At 43.5% G+C, this 19,081-nt stretch overlaps 1 protein-coding gene across 1 annotated transcript; it reads left to right on the forward strand.

Moving 5' to 3' along the window:
- Positions 1-650: 650 nt before the first annotated feature.
- On the forward strand, positions 651-11,471 carry LOC139576241 (two pore channel protein 2-like). Its single transcript, XM_071402068.1, has 23 exons — positions 651-881; positions 1,016-1,092; positions 1,402-1,579; positions 1,719-1,835; positions 1,961-2,067; positions 2,355-2,427; positions 2,724-2,823; positions 2,928-2,993; positions 3,098-3,162; positions 3,270-3,379; positions 3,469-3,550; positions 3,673-3,759; positions 3,926-4,045; positions 4,523-4,711; positions 5,120-5,169; positions 5,516-5,615; positions 6,116-6,187; positions 6,353-6,426; positions 6,566-6,659; positions 7,098-7,180; positions 7,601-7,682; positions 7,790-7,881; positions 8,636-11,471. Exons 3-23 carry the CDS (start codon positions 1,433-1,435, stop codon positions 8,709-8,711), a joined length of 1,986 nt encoding a protein of 661 aa, XP_071258169.1. The 5' UTR covers positions 651-881; positions 1,016-1,092; positions 1,402-1,432; the 3' UTR covers positions 8,712-11,471.
- The last annotated feature ends 7,610 nt before the right edge of the window (positions 11,472-19,081 follow it).

The raw sequence follows: 19,081 nt of genomic DNA on the forward strand, positions 1-19,081 counted from the left end.
AAATTTGACGAACTGACTTGTTTGAAAGTTGGCATCCTATGACGGTGCCACGTTGAAAGTCACTGAGCTCTTCAGTACGGGCCATTCTACTACCAATGTTTGTCTATGGAGATTGCATGGTTGTGGAGATTGCTCGATTTTATACACCTGTCAGCAATGGGTGTGGCTGAAATATCCCCATTCACAAATTTGAAGGGGAACAAATGGGGACAAAGACAAATCCAGGAGATGATATGGCTTCTTATCACAGATCAGAATAGCTTCATGAATTGGATTTAAACCGAAAATGATAATTGAATTGAAGTGACAGTCCAGTCCAGTAAGTGAAAGAGGGTTCAGTTGACATTTAGATGTGCGATCAGCTCTGTGGAAAAATGCCTGGAATCAGTAGCTAATTTAATCTGACCTGGCGAGGGATGTTTGGAACACGCTATTCATCCAGACTTGGGTATAATTCAATTGGAATATTTGAACGACTAAGATGAATTCAGACAGGCTAGTGTTGAACTTTACTGCATACACATGCACACAGGCCTACTGTAGGATTAGGATATGGGCTCAGACTTTGACCTCTGTGGAACTGACTGCGCTGTTTTTGTTGTAGAATCAGTGGCCACTGATAAAAGGAGATCACGAGATGCACGTTTGGTTGGGGTTTATTAATTTGCTTGAGAAAAGCGACAGATAGGGCGACGGGTTTGTTTTCAATGTTTTGTTTTCAATCAATACAGAGTATGACTTTATTAGCTTGAGAACGACGATTGTTTCACAGCACTTGCTTTTGACAATGTACATGCGTGATCATTTCCCCCTCCTCATACACAGGTGATGAGGATCTCTACCTCCAGCAAGCTGTTGTGTTTATTGAGGACGCCATACAGGTGAAACATATATATCCTTTGTATGAACTGTCGCTGTAACTGATTGACACATATTATTTGTATGACTCGTGTTGATTACGAACTACCCCTAAACTGCGGTTTCAAAACAATGAAATGTGTTTTTCGTTCTACAGTACCGATCCATCAATCATAGAGTGGATACAAACTCATTACGTCTGTACAGGTGGTACTACTCCAGGTTATGGCAATGGTAAGTCGCTACTGTCGTGAGTCAAAGTATATCGTTCTGGAGGGTTCTGCACGCTTCTATTCTTATATTTGTCCTATCCTCTGAAGGATGTCAGTATATCCCCTCTGCAATGTATCTCACTGCAATATGTGACCACACTCGGCATTGCTATGTCTTAACTCGGTCCTGTCTTAGCTTCCTCTGTGGTTAAGGGTAGTGAGAAGAGCACTTTATGACAGTGAAGCTAGCCATCACCGTTCTCGTTCTCAGTCAGATGTTTGAGCCCCACGGGTTTTGTGTCATTGCTATATGACTGTCTGTGTTGCTCAGGGGGCTGGACCTGACTATTGCGGTCGTCTTGATGCTGGCTTTCATCGAGAGGCCCTCGTCATTCTCCTACACATCAGACCCTCGCTTCAGACCTCCCCCCTGGGAGCCCCCCTGTGGCCTGACAGAGGGCATAGAGATAGTCTGCCTCGTCATCTTTGCCATTGACTTCGCTACCAAGGTAACCATCAGACCACGTTTCTGCCAATGCCAACGGGGAAGAGACACAGTAGATGGGGAAACTTCTACATGAAAATCCATTTTGTGGCTTTATTTGCAATAAAAATAGATATGACTCTAACTGAATATATTGTTCTCAGAGCTACTTGATTGGTTGGGAGGAGTTTCGGAAGCGCAAGTGGTTGATGGTCTACATCTTGGCCGTCTCAGCGTCTGTAATTGATTGGGCGTTGACGTTGAGTATGTATTGTGATCAGGTGAGAGGATATTCATAATGTTGGTTTAAACATCCTCTGTAATATTTAACAGTTCATAAAGACATGGTTTGCAATGCAAAGATTCGAATGGAATGTTGCTCTTTCCCTTTTGTTGTCGACGGCAGAACTTACGAGTTAGGAGACTCATTCGGCCATTCTTCCTCCTTCAAAACTCCACCCTGATGAAGAAAACCCTAAAGTGCGTCAAGAGGACCCTCCCAGAGATAGCCAGGTAGTTGTGTTTGCCACCAACACTTTGTTCAATCTCATACCTTCCCTTCACACCTTTACAATTATCGTCAACCTCAAAATACTCTCACTTCTGTGATCACATACATAGGTCCCTGAAACTGCAACGTAGGGTATATTTAGGCTTATATACATACATGATTCACTCTTGTTTCAGTACATGTGAGACCCACAGAGGGCACCCTAATATACTTGCATATGTATATAGGCCTGACTGTCATTGCAGAGGTGTGTGTCTAATGCACCCCTCCTCTCTCTCTTACCTCCCAGTGTTATCCTGCTCCTGGCTCTCCACCTCTGCCTCTTCACCATGATTGGCATGCTGCTCTTTGCCAAAGGAGAGGTACGCTCTGTTCCACCCTGCTGGCTGTTCTGTTGACGCCCAGTTCTCAAGCCTGAATATGCCCTTTTACCTTACCTCACTACTGTTTTATTCACCCCGGTGGTACAGGCTTTAACAGAGCTTTTAACACCAACCGGTGGTAGATGTGTCATATTACACTTGTCTAAATAAAGACCTGTACAGAAACTCGCCCTCACGTGACCATTAAGACCAGGATAAAGCACGATGAATGTCCATTTAGCATTGTTGTTATAAGGGACTTAAATATCTCCGTATTACCTCTGTTTTGTCCCTAGAAGCCTAAGCAAAATGGGGAGTGGGAGGCCTACTTCAGAGACTTGCCCACATCTCTCTCCTCTCTCTTGGTGCTCCTCACTACAGCCAATAACCCCGATGGTAAGTTCACTGTGTAGGTCACAGTGAATTAAACATATATTTTCTGCTGCATAATGTACAGATGTCTTCTCCACCTAAGCCTGTCTTCGTGTTTTTTTTAACAGTGATGATTCCGGCCTATTCCTTAAACCGAGGATACTCCATCTTCTTCATTCTCTTCAGTGGTTTTGGTAAGAACTAGCCACCAAATGAACTGTTAAGAGACACGGAAAATATGAAACTAATTGAGTGGTAACACAATAGGTTGATAATTTGTCTTATTTACTGCTCTCAGGAAGCTACTTCTTGATGAACTTGCTAACTGCCATTGTTTACAACCAGTTCAGGGGATACCTGCTGGTGAGTTTAAGACTGGCACTGGATTGATATGATTTAAATATCAGACCATTTTAAGGTACAGTGTAAACCCTATAGGTAATCATGATGAAACTGTTCTCTTGTGGCAGATGTCTGTCCAGGCATCCATCCTAAGGAGGAGACTGGGCGTCAGAGCTGCCTTTGAGGTCATGTCCTGCCAGGGGCGGGGTCAGGACGCTACACACTCAGAGGAGAATGTGTGAGACTGCTCATTCTCTTACCCTTATCCCTACACAGACAAAGACACACACACACACACTGAATGGCCTTACATCTTGTCCCTCCCAGAGAGCGTGTGCGGGTGGATGCCTCTTTGCAGGTCATGGCGAGGGTACAAATGAAGTCCTACTACAGACAAGCCATCATCAAGGTGAGAAAAGACTACGGTGCAAATCTTTAGAACGTGTTGGATAAACATTTGAATATAGCTCCCTTTGAATGTGCCTCTCTCCCTCTTTTTCTCTCTCTCTTTTTCCCTCTCTCTATGTGTAGAGAGTGCAGCAGTTGTCAGATGGCTTTATCCAGTGGGAAGCCTTCCGGAGGCTTTTTGACGAGCTGGACAAGGACCGCATCAAAGAGGTGGGGCCACATCTCATTAACTGCTCTGTGCTTCTCCACTGGATCAATGTTACTGTAATGGATTTAACTTCAATATTGGTTCTAAACTGGCTTATTTTACTTGTCTAAATGATAGCTAGATTGCTCCTGTATGATTTGACGAGTCTTCATTGTCTTTCTCCTGCAGCACCCTCCAAAGCCAGAGTACAACTCCTCACTCCTCCAGAGGCTTCAGTTGGTTTTCAGCCACTACTATGTTACGGTAGTGGGCAACGCCGTGGCCCTGACCAATGTCATGTGCATCTGTGTAAGTCCAGGACCTTCTTACAGACAGGATGTCGTGCCTGTTGTTTGTGTGTCCATCATATTAGACAGAGCCTCAAGTTGTTTGGTCTCTCGGTGTCACAACTTCCTCCGAAGTCGGTCCCTCTCCTTGTTCGGGCGACGTTCGGCGGTCGACGTCACCGGTCTTCTAGCCATCGCCGATCCACCTTTCATTTTCCATTTGTTTTGTCTTGTCTTCCCACACACCTGGTTTCAATCCCATCAATTACATGTTGTGTATTTAAAACTGTTCCCCACATGTCCTTGTCCGGTATTGTTTTTTGTAAGTGCTTGTGCACGTTATGTCTGGGGTTTAGTCCCATTATGATTATTGTGTTTTGTTCACGGCGATTTCTATCATTAAACTGCGCCGTTGGAACACAGTCTTTGTTCTCCTGCGCCTGACTTCTCTACCGCCAGTACGCACGCCTTACACACCTTTTCTCTCTGTGTGTTGCAGACCATACTGGTGCTTGACTCCGAGAAGTCCATTGCAGAGCGGGATGACTACTACATGGAAGTTATTAACTGTTTCTTTATTCTATACTACCTGATGGAGATGAGTCTTAAGATATTAGCCTTTGGGTGGAGAGGCTACCTGTCATACAGAAACAATATATTTGATGGACTTCTCACAGTTTGCCTTCTGGTAAGATATTCTGTAAATGAAAGGAAACATATTAAAGGTGCAATATGTAGAAATCACTCAACCATTTCAATGCTTCTCCTAATTTCAGTTTAACAATGTATAGTGTGTAGAGAATCATTGTGCAGTCTAAACTGCTCTGAAATTTATTTTCATTAACCAAATATCTTGTATTCAACTGTTTGAAGCTGGTATACAAAACCGAAAGAGAAAAGATGCTTGCTAAAACGTAACTTAACAGGGAGCATAGAAAAAGTGCACATCGAATCGATCTACCGCTTCTCAGATCTATAACTCACATTTCTATGTGAATTTGGTCCGGTCGCCCCCCAAAAAGCTACATACTGCCCCTTTAAGCATATTTCTGTCTTGGTAATATAACTCAAAAGTATTTGATTTTTTTTTTAACAGGTCCTTCAGATCACCATTTTTGCCACCTACAGGCTTCCGTTTCCTAAATGGTTGGTGTCTTCACTTCGGTCATATTTCTCTCTCAACAAATATATTCTGTATAAGGAAATTGTCTTGAAGGATGGTGCTCATTTGTATATACAGTTACAATAGTGATGAAAGAGTAACTTTGTTTACGCACACACACACACACACACTCACACACAGGTACATGGGGATGGTCGAAAACAGGAATAGAAACATGGACATATAGATATGGTACATGGTGATGCACATGATAAACATAGCAGAGGAAGAGTGTTACTGAATGAAACACTACGAATGGATGAACGATAAGTAACTAACTAAGTAGCACTGTGAGATTGAATAAACCTTTGTGTGGTGTTGTTGTCCCAGGAACCCAGCGTCGCGTGGTCTGATGTCTCTGTGGGAGATGGTGCGTCTGGTCAACATGCTCATCGTCGTCCGTCTCCTCCGAATCATCCCTGATATCAAGGTGAGGAAGTGGTGCCCCTGGGTAGAAGTAGTGCCGTCGTTTTGGGCCTCCCGAGTGTCGCGGCGATCTAAGGCACTGCATCTCAGTGCAAGAGGCGTGCCTACAGTTCCCGGTTCAAATCCACGCTGTATCACATCCGGCTGTGATTGGGAGTCCCATAGGGCGGCGCACTATTGACCCAGCGTCGTCTGGGTTTGGCCGGGGTAGGCCGTCATTGTAAATAAGAATTTGTTCTTAACTAATTTGCCTAGTTCAATAAAGGAAAAATAAACAAATAATAATAATTAAATGTATGTGATGAGACGTTGTATTTGGCTCCACCTAATGGTGGAAATGGTTTATTGCTTGACGTTTGCTCTATTTTAGTGTAACGGTATGTCAATAGATTTGTATTGTTGTAAATTCATGCCGGTACAGCCAATGTCTTTATCATCTCTGGTTATGGATGTTGGTATTACACTATAGAAATAGTCTTCCTTGTGTTTTAATGCCTCTTTTAGCTGATGGCCCTCATAGCAAGTACTTTGGTTGACCTGGTGAAAAACCTCAGAGCTTTTGCAGGAATACTAGTGGTGAGTGACTCAACGCCACTTGTTTTTTTCCTCTCTTTTTGTTCTCTCATCCAACTAGTCATTTGAAATGCATGTCTATACACTAGGCGTCTGTTTTGCTGGACGTCATGGATTCCCTATCACAGCTAACATCTATCTGTGTTTTTGCGCCTCGTTCTTCTTTAGGTGGTGTTCTATGTGTTTGCTGTCCTTGGCATCTGGCTGTTCCAGGGAGCCATCACAGCTCCAGGGCAGATGAGGTACAGTTTGACAATGATGTATTTGAACGCTTGTACACTATTCACAAACTTCAAAGTAGCAATGGCCTCATACAGCAGCTAATGTGGCTGTTTTAATGTGTGAGGTAATTGAAGTTGATTTGTATGTATTCCTCTACAGTGTGATGTCCAATTCCAGTATGAAGAACATCACCGTGGAGTGTGGTTCCTACGAGCAGCTGGGCTACTGGCCAAACAACTTTGACGACTTTGGTGTAGGTGCCCTTCTCTTGTCTCTCACTCTGCCAGGCCGTGAAGCCGAATCATAGGCAGAGAACACAGAGGCTTAGCTCAAGGCGAACATTCTGACTTTAACGATAGCATTCTCTGCATAGCCCTGTCTACTGTCATAAGAGACTGGTTTAATGAGAATACGCTTTGGAGGGAATGAAACTGTAAAACACATGGTTGGCATTCTATCTGTGCCTCATCTGTACTGGCTCTGACTGGGAAAGCTAGTGTTGTGGGGGTAACCTCTCAAAGGGATAATGCACTGAAGTAACTTTTACAAGATTCCCACCATGGTATTTGATGGGTATGTTGACATTTCAGTCCTGATCAATCCAATTAGTCTTTAAATTGTGTCTAAATGTTGAGAGAGAGTGGACACGAACCTCTGTTTTCGTTCTCCTCTCTCCCTCTGTTTTGCTCAGTCTTCCCTCGTCCTCCTTTACAATGTCATGGTGGTGAATAACTGGCAAGTGTTCATGGATGCCTACACCAGATACACCACAGAGTAAGCCAACCATAATACAAATCAATACATGAGTCTTATGATCCAACTGTCAGATGCTTCACTTTGTTTCCCTATCCACTAGAGGGCAGCAGTTGACGCTGAAGCGCATCAGTCCTTTTCATTTTTTGGGGCCATGCCTGACTTTAATGAGCTCCCGCTTCATAATATTTATCTAATTTCAGTTGTGCCCTAAAGAATTGCAACTGTTTGGTTGGTTAAACAAGCTTTTGTACCCAACTCAGGACAAGGCTAGTAATGGTGAAAATGCATGTAGGAGTGGGGGCATAGTCATTATTTGTCCTGCTTAAAGAGGACGAAGACAAGTTAATTGTGCATGGGGCTCCGTTTGTAAAACAGTGATTATGGGTAATGGTGATGTGTCCATGTAAACAGTTGATCTGGTTACTTTTCTCCTCCCAGGTGGTCCAAGGTCTACTTTGTCTCCTGGTGGCTTACCTCCTCTGTCATGTGGGTCAACTTGTTTGTGGCTCTCATCTTGGAGGTATGTATGAACTTATGCTGGCCTGATCTGTACTTACTGTGTTTTAAGTGCAAGATGTTTCTGAAAAAAACATGTGAACTCCACGATACCTCTGTTTTATGTAACAGAACTTCATCTATAAGTGGGACCGGAGTGTCATGTGTTCAGTGGCGGACGTTGAGCGAACAGGTTATGAGACTACCGTCCAGCTCATGTTCAGGTAGGTTGCTGCAACTCTGTAGCTGCTTTTTAACTCTGGCTCTGGCTTTTTTGCTTCTGTTTGTTGTCTGAGTGGTTGCATATTCCTACTATCTGCTGTTGGTTTTAGGCCTAGAGGTCAGTCACAAACTGGGATACCCTCACTGTCAGCGGTTCTGTCAGTTCTCTGTGAACTGCCGAAAACCATGCTCTTTGGCTACTCACGTTTCAATACTGAATCACTTTTCCCAAAAAATCTTCGGAAATGCTTTTGTCTGGGCAATTGTGTCTGGTGAGCTTTCTGATAACAAACTGTAAAATGGCATGTATTTCTTCATGACCTTGCTTGCAGATAATGTGTTATATAATTTAGGGCTGGGACCTAACGATATGATATTATCACAATACTTAGGTGCAGGCACAGCTTAGGTGTTTAGGTGCAGGTACAGCCGACTAGCACTTTTTTGTTGTAAAAATCGTCAAAAATAATATTGCGATATGTAACCGTATCAATTTTTACCCCATCACTAATATAATTGGTAGCAAAAACATCCGCCCACCCTTTTAACCGCTCGATCAACTAAACGCATGTTGCTGAACTATTTGCCGAAGGTGCTGTTGTTATGTTTAGCAGGGACAAGTCAGAAGAGCACGAGCCCTAAATGCACGTTGTGGACTACAGCAGTCGCCTGCATGAGCGCGCTCTGCTTCAACTCGTTGTGTGTCTCTTGACACTGTTTCGTGTCCTGTCTTTAAAACTCCACTGTACCTTCCAGAGAACAAATTCAGGAGCCTACAGAGGAGGAACTGGTCACCCAACTCCACCAGCACCCTCACCTGCATCTCAGCTGATGACCCTTCACCCCTCACACACCATTGGGACCCTATGTCCGACCAGGCTTGTACAGTAGCAATCCAAAATAAACAGGGCCTTTACTGGCTATCACGTATGTCTGTGTGAATGGCAGGGGCACAAAAGGGACAATATTGTTAGGGATCTCTCAATTCTGATCAGTCCTATGTTGTCACATGTTGTATGTTTTTGCACTCAAACCACTAGACAACTGCCTCACTCCCTGCATCTGTTACTTTAAAAGTGAGTTTGAAAGATTAAGTTGCTAAATGTTTTGTTCATGTTAAGTTCATGTTATTATTATTATTTTTTAACCTTAATTTAACTAGGCAGTCAGTTAAGAACAAATTCTTATTTTACAATGACGGCCCACCCCGGCCAAACCTTCCCCCAACCCGGACGACGCTGGGCCAATTGTGCGCCGCCCAATGGGACTCCCGATCACGGCGGGTTCTGATACAGCCCAGGATCAAACCAGGTTCTGTAGTGACGCCTCTAGCACTGAGATGCAGTGCAGTGCCTTAGACCGCTGCGCCACTCGGGAGCTCCCCTGTTATTACTTTAGTTTGATGGCAGTCACTGTATGCCATCAAACAAAACAAAATACACAACTGTTCTTAATGAAATTATTTAATAGGGAGTAAAAAGGGGAAAGGACTAGTTTTTATCCGTATATTTGTCTTGAAAGCTGTTTCTTTTGCTTACCTGCCTTGCAATGTAAATAGGATTTTGCCTTTAGCTAAATAACGAAATACAGGTTTAATCTCAGTGACTGTTATATAAATTATGAAATATGTGTTTAGCATGGCTGGAAATGATTCTCTCAAATGTGTAAAACAAATTTTTGTTGTTGCATTGGGTCAATTCTCTCCTGAATAGCTATAGCTACAATTTCATCTTGAAGTTACATAATTACCTGACTGTTGCAATCAGTTGGAAGGTGTCGAGGTTGTGTGTTTTCTGAGACCCTCGGGTCTTCCGGCCGTAACCACCAACTGATATCTCCCTCCTCCTCACTCATCAGGTCAGGCTAGTTAGTGATAAGCGTAAATGAAGATTTCCTGCTGATGCATCCTGGTGATGGTCATTTCAGATAAGGGTTATTAGCGCTCCCCAGGGGCATGCAGGTCTTGACTGAGGAATCCTGCTCACACTGCATGGAATGGCATGGTATAGAATGGAATGGAGAACTGTTATTCTACCTGAAGGGCAGCGGGAGAAACATGTGCTTTTGAGAATAATAAAAATGGCATGTTTTCCAACGTCATAATAAAATGCAATCAGAAAGATAATTACGGTGATAAAGGCATGGCACCATTCTAGGCATTGCCCCCGGGGTTTGTTCTGTGGTTCTATGCTAATAGAGTACACAGACACACACACACACACACACACTGGTGTTGACACTCCACACCCCACACACTCAAGCATCATGTTTTACTGGAAACAGACTAGGGCAAACAAGCCAACCTCCAGAGGATCTGACATCAAAGGTCTGACCTCCTCCTCTCTTCCCACTATTTGTTTGCTTTTCCTCTTGTTGAGTTTGGGCTCGTGCAAAGGCCTTACCACAAACCCTGTCCACAACCACATAAGAAGGTAGGGACATGTCTGGTTAAAAGCCCATTTCATGACAACATGACAGGCCATTGAGATATGATGTCGGCTAGCTAGCCTGTGAAGGGCTATCTGGACGCTTCTCTTTGAGTCTTTTCAGAGTAGTGATTTCTAGATTCTAGAACAGGGATGGGCAACTGGCGGCCCCCATTTTTGAAGGCACGCGGACCAATTTGAATAATTTTTTGGGGGGGAAACTCAGGGTCTCAACTTACTGTTGAGAGTTAGAATAATAAAATACACAATTTCGATATTTGGTTGTGCATCAGAAGTCACACAATTAGCCCATGACATGTTTTTTCTTATTGGTACGTTCGTCTTGCGGCCAGCTATCTAAACTTGTAGTAAGCATGGTCGAATTACCAAACAGCTTGGGGCCCGTTGATCATCAGTTATCATATTAAAAACTGCAAACATTTTCCTCCACTCTATGGCAAAATGTGTATTAAAAAAAATCTGCCCGATGGCAAATTTTTTAGAATTGCATGAAATTAGTTATAAAACTTAAATAAATTCTCTACGCACCACGGCAAGATGTGCAGAATGGCAGGAAATTAACTTTAAAACTTCAAATGTTTATCTTCGCTGTCACGAGTTGTCACCGTCAAAGTTGCCCATCCCTGTTCTAGAAGGTTGAAGCTTCCATCAATTTTGCCAACATGTCAGCTATGTTCTATCTAGAGCCCACCACTGCAGTGACGGCAGAGCCAGAGGCATCCAGGACGAGGCATGATTGGCGATAATTAGAAGCATGTGGTTAATGAGTCCGGCAGACTAATGAACACCACACACTCCTGTTTATCCAGCTTGATGAGGACAGATTAGGTAAACATAGCCTGGCTGGCTGGAATGCCAACACTAGCAGGGAGGGACAGGCCAAGGTGATGTGTGGTAGAGCAGAGGTTCCAAAACTCTTTTACTCAGGCACCCTTTCCAGCATTGGGGAACATCCCCTCCCCACTTTATATTGGCACAAGCACTGTTCATGACACAAACTGTTCACACTCCTCTTGTTGGCGGAGAGAAAATGTTGCATGTTTAAAGCTAATTTCCAGCAATTTTCCACATTTTGTCATGGTGTGGTGCAGAGAACATTAAAGTACATTTCCTGGAATCCTCCACATTTCCCTATGTCTTATGTGTTTATGTGATATTTGAGTGACTCAGACATTGACAAACAAAATCAATGGGCTACAAAATGTTAGCTGACATGGGCTAATTGATCTGTACATTTCTGAGAAGTTATAAATAGCTCTCTAGGGTCTGCAATGACTAAGATGACAAGAGGAACTGATGATGCACTACCCAATTTCGAAATTGCACCCTGTGCATTCTGCTGTTACCACAACGTTCAGGGGTAAATTGGAAGCCGGATTGAGTTCCTTAAAAATCCAACAAAATCATGCCCTTCACAGGCTAGCTCTGGGGCCACAGTTTGGGGACCACTGTGCTAGAGGAATGCAGGCATTAATAGTCATTACATCCCCTAGGAACCTACGATATCACTGCAGTGTGTTTCTTTACCACACCATAGTTTGTTGACCCTGTTGTTTGTTCAGTCACTGAGGTTGGCTGGGTTTGTTTCCGCTACCTCATTGTTGGTCAGCCTCACTTCTCACTAGACACTCAGTTTCATCAACGTCTAGACCAGTGTTTCCCAAACTCAGTCCTGGGGACCCAAAAGGTTTTGGGGTTTTGCCCTAGCGCCAAAGAGCTGATTCATATTGAAAGCTTGATGATGAGTTGGTTATTTAAACCTTGATGATGACTTGATTATTTGAATCAGCTGTGTAGTGCTAGGGGGGAAAAAAACAAATCTGGGTTCCCCAGGACCGAGTTTGGGAAACGCTGGTCTCTAGGCCTACTAAACAGCATGAGGAATCAGGGTTATAGTAATTGGTTGAATAAGTCAAGTGTCTCTCTATCTGATCACAGGGCCTGTCTGATCTCCAGCTGTCAGTGCCTCCATCCCCACCACACACATTCCCTGCAGAAGATGCTCATGGGAAGTTAGCAGTCCGTGTTACCTGCCAAACTAAGTTATGTCATAGCCTGGTGACCTTTTGCTCTGTGCGCTGAAATGCCAGTGATGAGAGATGTCAGTTCTCCAAGCATGTGAAGAATGCAGCTGCCGACAGGGGAGTTGACCCAACAAGGGTTCTCTCTCTCTCTCTCTCAATTCAATTCAATTCAATTCAATTCAATTGACTTTATTGACATGGCAAGTTATTATTACTTACATTGTCAAAGTATACATATCGAAAAATTTAAATAAAATATATATGTATATATATATACACAAAATATATATATATTTATATATAAATAAATGGTGGGATTAACAGCAATAATAATAGTAGTAGTGGACATGGGATTACCATTAATAACAGCTACAACAACAATATTAATCAGAACAACAATACATTAAAGCAACAGTAGTAGACCAGTGTCAACATGACTGAGAAGACACATGACCTGGTACGAAAGACAAAACAAAACTAAGCTAAATGGGAAATATTATCAACATTACTTTGCATTTTTCACTGGCTGTCCCTCAGGCTGTGGCAGGAGGACACATATTTGGCTGCCAAAACTGCACATTTTGGCTTTTCACCCAATAAATATTTGAATTTTTCTTTATCTTTTATAGTTTCAAATTCTTTGTATTGAATTATAATTTTGGGAAAGAAATATGCTCTTAGGTCTGAGTATTTGTCACAGTGTAGTAGGAAATGCACTTCTGTCTCTACCTCTCCCCTGGAGCAGAGTGAGCACAGCCTGTCCTCCCTGGGCAGCCAGGTTTGTCTGTGACGACCGGTCTCTATAGCCAGACTGTGCTCACTGAGTCTGTACCTAGTCAATGTTTTCCTCAGTTTTCTATCAGTCACAGTGGTCAGATAGTCTGCCACCATGTACTGTCTGTTTAGAGCCAAATAGCATTGAAGTTTACTTTGATTTTTTGTGGTGTCTTTCCAATAGGTTATATATTTTTCTTTTTGTTTTGTGATGATTTGGTTGGGCCAGATTTTCTGAGGGCTGTCCCGAGGCTCTATGGGGTTGGTTTGGGTTGGTGAACTGAGCCTCAGAACCAGCTGGCTGAGGGGACTCTTCTCTGGTTTCATCTCTTGACATTGTAGAGCTGTGTGATGGAATGTTTTAGGGTCACTTGTTTTTAGATGGTTGTAAAATTTGATGGCTCTTTTTTCTATTCGAATGAGGAGGGGATATTGGCCCAATTCTGCCCTACATGCGTTATTTGGAGTTTTTCTTTGTACTTGCAATACAGTCTTGCAAAACTCTGCATGCAATACTTCAATTGGATGTTTGTCCCATTTAGTAAATTCATTATTAGACAGCGGACCCCATACTTCACTGCCATATAGAGCAATTGGTTCTATAACTGATTGAAAAATTTTGAGCCAGATTCTAATTGGAATTTCAATTTTGATGTTCCTTTTAATGGCATAGAATGCTCTTCTTGCTTTGTCTCTCAGCTCATTCACAGCCATGTGAAAGCTACCTGTGTTGCTGATATTTAGTCCTAGATATGTGTAGTTTTTGGTGTGTTCTAATAGAACTGTGTCCAAATAGAATTTATATTTGTCATCCTTATTTCCGGACCTTTTTTGGAATATCATTATATTTGTTTTTTTTAGGTTAACGGTCAGAGCCCAAGTCTGACAGAACCTGTGAAGATGATCTAGGTGTTGCTGTAACCCCTCTTTAGTGGGAGACAGCAGCACCAGGTCATCTGCGTACAGCAGACACTTGATTTCAGTGTTGTGTAGGGTGATACCAGGTGCTGCCGATTCTTCTAATGTTTTTGCCAATTCATTAATGTAGATGTTAAATAATGTTGGACTTATTGGGCAGCCCTGTTTCACTCCCCGCCCCTGAGAGAAGAAGTCTGTTTGCTTGTTGCCAATTTTAACCGCACATTTGTTTTTAGTGTACATTGATTTAATAAAGTCATATGTTTTCCCTCCAATACCACTTTCTATTAGTTTATAAAAAAGACCTTCGTGCCAAATTGAATCAAATGCTTTCTTGAAATCTACAAAACACGAGTAGATTTTGCCTTTGTTTTGGTTAACTTGTTTATCAATTAGAGTGTGGAGGGTGTAAATGTGGTCTGTTGTACGATAATTTTTTAGAAATCCAATCTGGCTTCTGCTCAGGACGTTGTGTTCGTCAAGGAAATGATGTAGTCTGCTATTTATAATACTGCAGAGAATTTTCCCCAAGTTGCTGTTAACGCATATTCCTCTGTAATTATTTGGGTCAAATTTGTCTCCATTTTTATAGATTGGTGTGATCAATCCCTGGTTCCAAATATCGGGGAAAATACCTGCAGTGAGGATAATGTTGAAGAGTTTGAGTATAGCCAATTTGAATTTGTGGTCTGTATATTTGATCATTTCATTTAAAATCCCATCAGCACCACAGGCCTTTTTGGGTTGGAGATTGCATATTTTTTCCAATAATTCTTCTTCTGTAATTTGGGTATCCACAGGATTCTGATAGTCTTTGACTGCTAATTCAAGGATTTGTAATTTATCTTGTATATCTTTTTGTTCTGGGCTCTTTGTTATATTGCTGTAGAGGTTTGCAAAGTGATTTCTCCACATATCCCCATTTTGGATAGCCAACTCCTCATGATGAGGTTTGTTTAATTTATTCCAATTCTCCCAGAAGTGGTTTGATTCTATGGATTCCTCAATTCCATCCAGCTGATTTCTAATGTGCTGTTCCTTTTTTGTTCTTAGGGTGCGTTTGTATTGCTTCAGTGTTTCCCCATATTGAAGGCGTATATTTTTGTTGTCTGGTTCTCTGTGTTTTTGATTAGATATATTTCTCAATGACTTTCTTAGATTTTTGCAATCATTATCAAACCATTTTTCATTATCTGTTATTTTTGGTTTGCTCTTATGCTTCTTTAGATTAGCCAAGGAGGCTAATTTGTCAAATATAAAGTTTATGTTCCTAACGGCCAAATTTACACCTTCATTGCTGAAGGAGAATGTTAAGGCTAAAAAGTTGTCCAGGAGAGATTGTATTTTTTGGCTACTAATTGCTTTTTGGTAGATGTCTGTACTGTTTGCACTCCATCTATAGGCTTGTTTAGTACCATGTAATTGATTGGGCCATGATGCTTCATGGTTGGGTTCTGCTCTTCTCAGATACACTGTGATTTTACTGTGGTCTGAGAGAGGTGTTAGTGGGCTGACTGTGAAGGCTCTGAGAGACTCTGGGTTTAGGTCGGTGAGGAAGTAGTCTACAGTGCTGCTGCCAAGGGATGAGCTGTAGGTGTACCTACCAAAAGAGTCTCCTCTCAGCCTGCCATTGACTATGTACAGACCCAGTGTTCGACAGAGCCTCAGGAGCTGTAATCCATTTTTGTTTTTCACTTTGTCATAGTTGTTTCTGTGGGGGTATGTGGGGAGGGAAAGGTTATTGCTTCCTGGTAGGTGTTTATCCCCATGACTGTTAATAGTGTCTTGTTCTTCTGCTATTCTAGCATTCAGGTCTCCACAGACCAGTACGTTGCCTTGGGCCTGAAAGTGACTAATCTCTCCCTCTAGAATGGAGAAGCTCTCTTCGTTGAAGTAGGGTGACTCTGAGGGGGGAATGTATGTGGCACAGAGGAAGACATTTTTATCTGTCAAGATAGCTTCCTTGTTGATTTTTAACCAGATAAAGAATTCTCCTGTTTTGATCAATTCGATTGAATTAATTAGTTCAGATTTATACCATATTAGCATTCCCCCTGAGTCTCTGCCCTGTTTGATTCCTTTTAATTTAGTGGATGGTATGATTATCTCCCTATAACCTAGTGGACAGCCAGTGGAAACATCACCTCTGCACCATGTTTCCTGTAGTACTAAAATATCAACATCATCAATTTCTTTCAGGAAGTCTGGGTTTCTGCTCTTTAGCCCAAAAGCAGAGGACTTCAATCCTTGTATATTCCAACATGCAACGTAAAAAGACTTCATAACTTTTTTTTTTCTCTTTTCTTTACCTTTCAAAATGAGACAAACACTCACAATCCAAGAAGAACCATTAAAATAGGATTTTTCAATTAAAGTAAACTCTTATTTTGCAAATGTGATTTGTTTATCATTTAGATAGAATTTGTGTCATGCCACTTGGGTGGATGTAGTGTGAGAATGGTGGAGTTCTTGTGCTCATCTTACTATGACCCTCGGCCCATCACATGTGAGCATAGTAGACTCAGCATTTGTTTAATGTCACTCATTTGGTTGGTGGGGGCTGGGCCAGTTGCTCCTCTCACAGCCTGTGCGTAGCTCTGCCTGCTGGGCTGTGGCTCCTCCAGGTGTGGGTCTGCGGTGGGGAGGAGGGGGGTGGTAGGCCTCATCTGGGTGGCTCTGAAGCTGGGCTGGGGTGGTCTGTGCTGCGCTGGCTGTGGTGGGCATTGAGGTTGGTGGTGCTGTGGTCGTGGCTGGGGGGTCCAGGGTGCTGGTCCGGGATGTTGTCTCGGTGATCTCGGCGGGGTGGAGATTGCTCCGCTGTTCCTGGGTGGAGAGTTCGGGCTGCGGTTTAAAGCGACGTCCTTGAGAGTCTTGGCAAGGATGGGGACTGTCTCCCTGTACAGGTGAACATGGTCATAGAGACAGTCCAGATCGAGGGTGGGATGGTGGGCCAGGTGTACATTGGGTCGCAGGGCACAGTCCCGGGATAGGCTGGCGTTTATTCTTTGGATTGTGGCAGGGTGGAAGTCCCTCCTCTGTAGAAGGGTTGACACTATGATTCTTGAGTTGGGGAAGATTGCGGAGGCCTTCTCAATCACTCCCCGTAGTGAAGTCGCCACCCTCTCCTGCTGAGCACGCAGGTCGTTGCTTCCGGTATGTATGATTATGTGGCTTGGCGACCCGAGATGGTTCTTATCAAGCAGCTCCATGGCACTTTGCGTTGTTGGGCACCACACCTTTCTCGTTTTGTGTCTAGGGAAAAGTTTATTCTCCTGAACATACTTCCCATTTGAGTCCATTAACAGGACGATGTCAGCCAGTGTTTCTTCTGGACTGGGGGGGGCAGAGGGGGGGCTGGTGGGTGTTGGAGCTGGGGTGTGGCTGGTCTGTGTGGGTGCCACTGTCAGTGGGAGGCTGTTCTGTGGGTTGGGGAGGAGGGGTGCAGCAGCCAGGGCTGGGGAAGTCTGGCTGGTTGAGCTGGGCTCCTCTGCTGTGTGAGGGCAGGTCATAGGGTGGTGATCTATCTGCTCCTGCAGCCTGTCCTCTGCTCTCTTTCTCTCCTGCAGCTCCTCTCTTAGTGCGGTCAGCTCCTTATTGCTGCTCTGCCTGTCTTTTTGGAGATCTCTCACCTCCTTTGTTAGATCAGCCAGCTCTCTCTTGAGTCCGTCTCTCTCTTGCTGAACCTCTTTCAGCTGTGTTGCAAAGCTGCTGTCCTGCTCTGTCCTCACCTTGGTTAGGAGCTCCTCTAAGGTGTGGTTGTCTGGTTGCTGTTTGCTCACGCTCTCCCTGAGCAGGACCACCTCCCCCTCCAGTTTGGTGAACTCATCCCTCATGGCAGCCATGGTGGTGAGGAGGGCCTGAGCCTGCTCTGCACTGAGGGGGTCGCTCTCCTCTTGGGGCGTGTCCTCCACTATGGTGGGAAGAGAGGTGCTGGATGTGCCTTGTTGGGTGGGGAGGGTAAGGGTGAGGGTGGTGCTGGGGGAGTTTGTCTTGTGGGAGGGCATGTCACTGGTGGTGTCCTTCTCTCTCTCCGCTCTCTCCTTAATGGTCTGAAAGTCTGTTTCAAACAGCCTGATGTTACCTTGCACCATGACAGTCCCAGTCTTGTAGAGGTTGATTGTTATCATGGTGCTGTCAGGGTCGTCTGTCTCTTTGATTTTCAGCTTCCACCCATTACAGATTCCCTCTTTCTTTATGCATGGGTAGTGAGAGCAGACTGCTGAGCGCCATGCATTTGGCTGGTCAGTGAGGAAGATGAGATTACTCACGTCACCGTTTTTGTAGAGGTCTGCAAAAAGGGTTTCTGGCCTCTCCTCTAGTAGTTTCTGTTTGAAAGCTTTCCTCATTGTGTCATTTTTGACCTTTTTTGGGTAGAGAATGGATTCTGAGCTGAGGGGGAGTGGGGACATGGTGTCTGTGCGCTCTGCTACTACCGCTGCTGCTGCGCTGTTCTGCTGCCCCGTTGCCATGGCAACCGATTTGTTCGTCTGCTGTTCGCGCTACTTTCAAAAATCAGCAAATATAGTGAAAAATCCGACTGAAGATATGTTTACAGTTAGTCCGTGCTCCTTTTTGGTTTACTCACTCAGTTTGGTCGTTTGATGTAGTTGTATTAACTGACCTTGTTAGGTTTGTTCTAGCTCGTTTCTTATGGCTAGCTTGTTAGTCTGCTGGCTGGGTCTTTGTTGTGTAGCTAGCTAGCTAGACTCAAGACTTCTTAACTTGAGGCGCAAAGTTACTTTTTTTTCTATTCTGAATGTATAGAGTTGTTGTTCATCACTTCTTGTCTGGAATTCTTCTTCGATTAGAGTGTTTATCTCATTCTAAAAACCCAAAAAATCAAATATATCAGGAGCTCATGTTGAGCATGACTCTCTCTCTCTCTCTCTCTCTCTGTCTAGATCTCTATCTCTCTCTACTAAAGAGGATATTGGAAACAAAGTGAGGCGTTCACATGCAGTTGCAAACAGAGACTAGTTGGCCTTGTCTCCTACTGCTTGAAGAAGGTGTTGTTGTTTGCTCATTGTGGGTTTCGGTTG

Source organism: Salvelinus alpinus, chromosome 5 (assembly GCF_045679555.1).
Source record: "Salvelinus alpinus chromosome 5, SLU_Salpinus.1, whole genome shotgun sequence".
Taxonomy (NCBI): Eukaryota; Metazoa; Chordata; class Actinopteri; order Salmoniformes; family Salmonidae; genus Salvelinus; species Salvelinus alpinus.